General features: G+C 41.8%; 1 protein-coding gene across 5 annotated transcripts in view; it reads left to right on the top strand.

The window, feature by feature from the left end:
• caskb (calcium/calmodulin-dependent serine protein kinase b) overlaps window positions 1-7,500 on the top strand; it is a 109,740-nt gene that overhangs the window by 90,551 nt on the left and 11,689 nt on the right. For 3 of the 5 annotated variants that reach the window (XM_052130665.1, XM_052130666.1, XM_052130664.1), the window contains 7 exons: window positions 141-329; window positions 2,060-2,138; window positions 2,239-2,324; window positions 2,717-2,785; window positions 2,874-2,942; window positions 3,063-3,098; window positions 6,356-6,552. In XM_052130665.1, coding sequence (XP_051986625.1) covers window positions 141-329; window positions 2,060-2,138; window positions 2,239-2,324; window positions 2,717-2,785; window positions 2,874-2,942; window positions 3,063-3,098; window positions 6,356-6,552 — 725 coding nt within the window. Of the gene's footprint in view, window positions 1-140; window positions 330-2,059; window positions 2,139-2,238; window positions 2,325-2,716; window positions 2,786-2,873; window positions 2,943-3,062; window positions 3,099-5,613; window positions 5,653-6,355; window positions 6,553-7,500 lie in introns of all 5 variants that reach the window. The other 2 variants (XM_052130663.1, XM_052130662.1) reach the window with 1 other exon arrangement.

The raw sequence follows: 7,500 nt of genomic DNA, 5'->3' as shown, positions 1-7,500 counted from the left end.
ACACGCACACGCTTATACACACGCGCGCGCTCACACACACTGTCTGTTACAGTTTATTTGGCCGTTTATTAATAGTCTGTGTTGAGTTGGTATATGTGACTTCACATTGTACATTATGTGAGGTGGTGTTTGTGTCACAGGCTCTGCTGCAGACACATGATGTGGTGGCTCATGAGGTGTACAGCGACGAGGCGTTGAGAGTGACTCCGCCCCCCACCTCACCTTACCTGAACGGAGGCTCACCCGAGAGCATCAACGGAGAGATGGACCTGGAGAACGTCACGCGTGTGCGACTGGTGCAGTTCCAGAAGAACACGGATGAGCCCATGGTACACACACACACACACACACACACACACGTGTGTTCATTCATGCTTGAACACTGGCTAGTGTGAGCGTGTGCTAACCCTAACTTCTGAAGATAATTCTGTAATAAGCCCTTTTTATAACCGACTGTAACAGATTTTTAGATGTTTTAAACATGTTTTTCACTGAAGGCCTGAATTCATTGGAGACTTTATTTGTTGTTTTTTTAACAAAGGAGAGAGAAAGTTTATTTACACAGCACATTTCATACATAATGATAATTCAAAGTGCTTTACAATAAAGATGCATAAAAGTCCATTTAACCCTTTAAACTCTGAAGGTGTTTTTAATGATTTCCTGTTTCAATGACACACAAAATTAAAAGATTATAACTTAAAACAAAACAACAAAAACAAAAACAATGGGGGTCAAGTTGTAAAGAAAACTTTTCAGATTTTTAATGATATAGATTATGATGCATTCTGAGACTCTCAGTAAAAGAAATTGAGCCAAAAATATAATTTGTTTCTTATATTTCTGATTTAACATGATATATCTCTGGGTTTAAATAATGTGGCTCCCAAAAACTGCTTCTGTTTTGTTCTCAATCATGTCGACTGTATCTGAGAATAATTTGTGTTGATATGACAAAGCGATCAAAAGTTCCAACATTACAAATATAATTGTCCCAGCTGCTTAGAACTGATGAGTTACAGAAAATAAAGGGGGGATCATATTTGCAGAATACCCAGGGAAGGATATAATGTATTTCAAGAATCACACCAAGAAAAATGGAAAAAACAGCCAAAAGATCAGAAACTCTTTCCACACATATATTGGTATATAGACGATATTTACATAAACACATGTCAAACAATAACACCAGCCAAGCAAACGATCCCAAATAGCAACCGTAGGCGAGCGTAAGAGGATTCTGGAGAATGAGTTATGGTGGTACACGAGACGTCAAAAGTCAATTTCCTCAGGATGAGACCAGACTTGTCAATAGTTCTCAAGAGATCATATAGATGTCTTTCTGACAGAAAAGTTATTTTCATTCCTTGGCTAATGGCATTACTGCCTCCAAAGGGAATCAAGGAAATAGGTCCTCTGGTAAGTAATCCAGGAGAATCATAACAGCACAAAAAATCCTATTTGGGCAGCAAACAAACAGTTTCCCAAACCAGGATTTTCAAGAATAGCAGCCAACAGCATGTGGCAAATCACACTGGATATTATACTTCTTCTACTACTTTCACTTTTTATACTAAACATTGAGTGCTACTCATGACCCCTAGTGGCTAGGATGAACATAGGCCCCCAGAAAAGACAGTATGCCTTGTAACAGGCTGTAACCGTTACAGTGTCCAAAAACATCTCCAAACAAATAAAAGATAATAATTGTACATAAGAACTAATTACACATGCAAACACAACAATGACTAAAGGTTTGCATAGCATGCAGACATGATTTTAGTCATGAGATTTCACAGAATGAGTTTCATTCTGTGTCATTTGAGTCATCATTGAGTCTGTGTCGTGTATTTGGCGCCATCTCCTGGTGGTCATATGTAACATTGTGCTTCATGTGGATTATCTAATGATCTATACATCTGATTCTCTTAATATTTGAGTGTATAAAACGATATGTAACTGATGAAATAGTTCTTGTGGTTTGGATTGTGTGTGTGTGTGTGAGATGTTGTGAGGATGCTGCAGAATAAAGTGTAGAGACTGAATTGTGTGTTGACAGGGCATTACTCTGAAGATGAACGAACTGAATCACTGTATCGTAGCGAGAATCATGCACGGAGGAATGATCCACAGACAAGGTGCTGCTGACATCATCATCCACACACACAACATGCAGAATACACACGTGTGCCTTCATGTGCAATACATGTGCATTCCTGTGCTCCTGCTGTTTTTCAGGAACGCTGCATGTGGGAGACGAGATCCGTGAAATTAACGGCATCAGCGTCGCAAATCAAACAGTGGAGCAGCTGCAGAAGATGCTGGTGTGTGTGTGTGCGTGTGTGCGCGCGCGTGTGTGCGCGCGTGTGTGTGTGTGTGCGCGCGCGTGTGTGCGTGTGCATGTGCGTGTGCGTGTGTGTGTGTGTGTGTGTGTGTGTGTGTGTGTGTGTGTGTGTGTGTGTGTGTGTGTGTGTGTGTGTGTAGCGCATGCAGGCGTGCGCAGTGTGCGTGTGTGTGCATGCATGCGTGTGCGTGTGAATGCATGCATGCGTAGTGCGTGTGAATGCATGCGTAGTGTAGTGCGTATGTGTGTGTGTGTGTGTGTGTGTGTGTGTGTGTGTGAGTGTGTGTGTGTGTGTGTGTGTTTCATGTGCCTTACATTGTTGAATAATCAAACCGTGAGGACAGATTTGAACTGTTGCTTTGTGTCACACAGCGTGAGATGAGAGGCAGCATCACGTTTAAGATTGTACCGAGTTACCGCAGTCAGTCTGTGTCCTGTGATGTAAGTCACATGTTTTCTCTCTGCTCAGTAGTTTTGTCTTGTTGTCTTCTCGTGCTCTCTCACTGTGTTTGGATTGGCTGTATTTCAGAAAGAGTCACCAGATCTGTCCAATCAGTCTCCTGCTAACGGACACTCCAGTGTCACCAGCTCAATATTAGTAAGACTTTAATAATCTCTGATTATATCTCAGTTGTGATATTGAATTATTCTCTAGCTCAACACAGAGTATTTATCTTCAGTTATGATGAGTTCATAAAGTCAGATCTTCTGTGTGCAGGATTTGCCCTTGACGATCCAGCCCAAAGGTCGACAGGTGAGAACAAAGTCCGGTTTAGTTCTTTTAGTTTTAGTCCATCTGAATACCTCAGTGTGAGTGAGTGAACGTGTGAGTGAGTGAACGTGTGAGTGAGTGAACGTATGAGTGAGCGAGTGAACGTGTGAGTGAGTGAACGTGTGAGTGAACGTGTGAGTGAGTGAGTGAACGTGTGAGTGAACGTGTGAGTGAGTGAGTGAACGTGTGAGTGAACGTGTGAGTGAGTGAGTGAACGTGTGAGTGAGTGAACGTGTGAGTGAGTGAACGTGTGAGTGAACGTGTGAGTGAGTGAGTGAACGTGTGAGCGAGTGAACGTGTGAGTGAGTGAGCGAGTGAACGTGTGAGTGAGTGAGTGAGTGAACGTGTGAGTGAGTGAGTGAGCGAGTGAGTGAACGTGTGAGTGAGTGAACGTGTGAGTGAGTGAGTGAACGTGTGAGTGAATGTGTGAGTGAGTGAACGTGTGAGTGACTGAGTGAACGTGAGTGAACGTGAGTGAGTGAACGTGTGAGTGAGTGAGTGAACGTGTGAGTGAGTGAGTGAACGTGTGAGTGAACGTGTGAGTGAGTGAACGTGTGAGTGAGTGAGTGAACGTGTGAGTGAGTGAGTGAACGTGTGAGTGAGTGAGTGAACGTGTGAGTGAACGTGTGAGTGAGTGAGTGAGTGAGTGAGTGAGTGAGTGAACGTGTGAGTGAGTGAACGTGTGAGTGAGTGAGTGAACGTGTGAGTGAGTGAACGTGGTGAGTGAACGTGCGAGTGAGTGAGTGTGTGAACGTGCGAGTGAGTGAGTGAGTGAACGTGTGAGTGAGTGAACGTGTGAGTGAGTGAACGTGTGAGTGCGTGTGTCTGTGTGTGAGTGTATGAGAGCGAGAGCGCGTGTGTTTGTGTGTTTGTTTGTGTGTGTGTTTTGTATGGTTTGAGTCTGTCCAACGATGTCACAAATCACTTGATTTATGTAAGTAATAATGTAAGTCATATTTTATCCCAAAATAAACCCGACGTGAAGCGGAGAATCTTTTATCACCCTGAAGGGTTTATTTTGGGATAACCAGCTGACTGTACATTTATCCTGCTTTTACACGCCTATTAACAAATAAATAAATGGTGAATTGGTTCGCGTTTAAATAATGTGAGAAGAAAGAAATCACTAAAAGCTGGTTTCCACCTCCGGTTTGTGTCGTAGTTCTGTTGCGGTTTATATTGTAAGTATTGACCATCTACACTGATGGACAAAAGTTTGGAGTAATGTTCAGATTTTGCTGTTTAAGAAGGAAATAGTTACTTTATTTCACCAAAGTGGCGTTCAGCTGATCACAGAGTATATTCAGGACATTACTGATGTAAAACAGCATCACTATCTGAAATCACTCCAACACCTTATCCTCGAGTAATCATGATAAACTCATCATTTGATACTAGAAAATCACTTCCATGATATCAAACACAGCTGAAAGATATTTGGTTCATTAAGTGAAGTTTAACGTTGTCTTTGTGTTTGTTTTGAGTTGCACAGTGTGTAATAGACTGACATGTGTTAAGATCAATATTAGGACACAAATGTCAAAAAAGAAACAGATTTCTCTAGAAACTCATCAGTCAATCATTGTTTTGAGAAATAGATGCCTCACATGTCCTCCGCTGACAGCTTCATTGAATTCTACCCGCTCAACACCAGTTTCATGTACAACAGTAAAGAGAAGACTCTTATGGGAAGAACTGCAAAGAAAGACACTTTTGAAACAGAAAAACAAAAAGAAAAGGTTTGAGTGGGGAAAGAAACAGACATTGGACAATTGGTGCTGCAGGAAGTGTGGGGTGAAAGGTCAAGTGCTGCAGGAAGTGTGGGGTGAAAGGTCAAGTGCTGCAGGAAGTGTGGGGTGAAAGGTCAAGTGCTGCAGGAAGTGTGGGGTGAAAGGTCAAGTAAAAGTACCAATTTCTTTACATAAGAGCAAAATCTGAACATTATTCCAAACATTAGCCCCAGTGTAACTGCTCATTATCTGGCTTATTACAAGAGTACTTGTCATATAAATAATTAATTGGACATAAAATATTGATTTGAATTTTATTAGCTTACATATAGAGTTTGCGGAGTGAAAGATGATGACTGGCAGCTCTCAGATAAATGGTCTGATATGTCTAAATCCCCAGATGTGCTGTTGTTAGAAGTATCACACCATTAGATGGCGCCATTGACCAATCAGAATCGAGTATTCTAATAACCTGCAGAGCTGCACATGTTCTGTGCTGATTTTGGGGGGAATTCTGTGGAATGATGTAACATGGTGAAATGTGTTTAACGGAGCGGAGTGTGCTGCAGTAAATGAGGAGAATATTTGCCCCTGAAGATATTTAGTTTAAATGCATGTTATTATTGTCAGTTTGATGAGAATGCTTCTCCCTCACTGTAACATGTGTTAACTGCATCATCCTGCATTCTTGTGCACGCTCCTTCTGTTCGACTGCATGATGTGTGTGTGTGTGTGTGTGTGTGTGTGTGATGCTTTCAAACCTTTAGATCTCCAGACCTGCTGTGAAGGATAAATTGTTCCGTAAGGTGAGTTTCTCCGGTTCAGTAGAATAGAAACTGATTCATGTTGTCTGATTCAAACTGAATCTCCCATCAGGCTTTGCTCTTCTAGTTTGTTCTTTTAGACCCTGCCAGCTTTCCATAGTGATGGTCCCGCCCCTCACCTAACCGGCCAATCACCATTAGTTATTCGGTCCACATCACAGTTGATTGGCTGTTGAGATATGCCTGTGCTGTCAGTCAGGGGACTTTCTTGAGTGTGTATGTATGTGTGTCTGTGTCTGTGTCTGTGTCTGTGTGTGTGTGTGTGTATGTGTGTATGTGTGTATGTATGTATGTGTGTGTGTGTGTGTGTGTGTATTGAACTCCATTACATATAGTGATGCACTGATATAGATATTTTGGCTAATACTGACCAATAATAATTTGATGATGCACAATAACCAGAATGAGAGCTGCTATTATAAATGTATAAATGTCTCAATCAGATAAAATAATCTGTGATATATTGTACTTGGCTAATATTTGCAGATACACACACAGGTCACGTGCACACTCAAATCTCTCATCCTCACTAGAACGGAAGAAAACAATTAGAAATCTGAAAATATAGTTCATGGGAATATCATCCATCCCAAATGACATCACATTCCTTTAATCATGTGTACTGAGATGACAGATGTTTCCTGTGAACATCAGTCATGATGTGAGCGTCTCGTGTGGTTTTCAGATCTACGTGCGAGCACAATTCGAGTACGACCCATCTAAAGATGACCTGATTCCCTGTAGAGAGGCGGGCGTGCGCTTCAGAGTGGGCGACATCATTCAGATCATCAGTAAAGACGATCATAACTGGTGGCAGGGCAAACTGGAGAACACGAAGAACAGCACGGCGGGACTGATCCCGTCACCGGAGCTGCAGGAGTGGTGAGACACACAGAACACGCTGGAATCCATTATATCTGTAGTGATCATCCTCACCGTTCAGTATGTTCAGATATACATTACTGCCAAACCCAAAATAAAATAACACTTTACTAAAACTCACAATGCTTTTACTACAGTACACCGTTTCACCACAGGATGTGTAGTAATAACCAGAAATATGATTTCAGTATAGAGTAACTATATAGAAAAGCCGTGATTAACTGTATGACACCCATGCTAACACACTCATTGTGATTACAGTACCAGCATGCTTCATTTCCCTTCGTAACAAACATAAAGTGCATTTTACACTCCACATATATTCAACATTAGGAAGCTGTCGTCTACTATCTGTTGAAGGAATAATGTTGCTGTTGCAGTGGACACGAGAAGAGATGTTGTGATGCAGCTGGAGGCTTTTAATCATACACTGAAATCCCAAATCTTCATTATTGGAGAAGGGCAACATATGAACATTGTTTCATGTCTTTCAGAACTATGAGTGTGTGCTTGACAACAGAAGAGAGCGTGTGCAGTTTCAGCTCTGTGTAATGTGTAGTGTGGGTGATGTCGGGATAAATGAATAATGATATATGATAGTCGTTTCTGCTAACAGTGCGTCTTTTGACTCTTGCTGTTGTAATTGAGTGTGAAAAGAATAATAATCCCAGACTGAAGACCGGATTAACGCAGACTCTTCTCTATCGGTGGCTCGTTTTCTCCACTCGCCATTCTAAACTGCACATACTGCGTGCACAACTGTGATGTCATCAAGTGATAAACGTGCAGAGCGTGTCCATCTACAGCTCCATTCAGGTTATTAGTGGAGGTGGAACTGTGCTTGTCTTTTTGACACCTTGTGCCATTAAACTTCAGGAGATCCGTGATCCCAATTAATTTTCTACATCGAGCCGTTCAATGTTAACCTGTGCGAGCTGGAGCTGATTC

Source organism: Xyrauchen texanus, chromosome 7 (genome assembly GCF_025860055.1).
Source record: "Xyrauchen texanus isolate HMW12.3.18 chromosome 7, RBS_HiC_50CHRs, whole genome shotgun sequence".
NCBI lineage: Eukaryota > Metazoa > Chordata > Actinopteri > Cypriniformes > Catostomidae > Xyrauchen > Xyrauchen texanus.
Note: the sequence above shows the minus strand (reverse complement) of the source record. Positions and strands in the feature narration are given on the sequence as shown.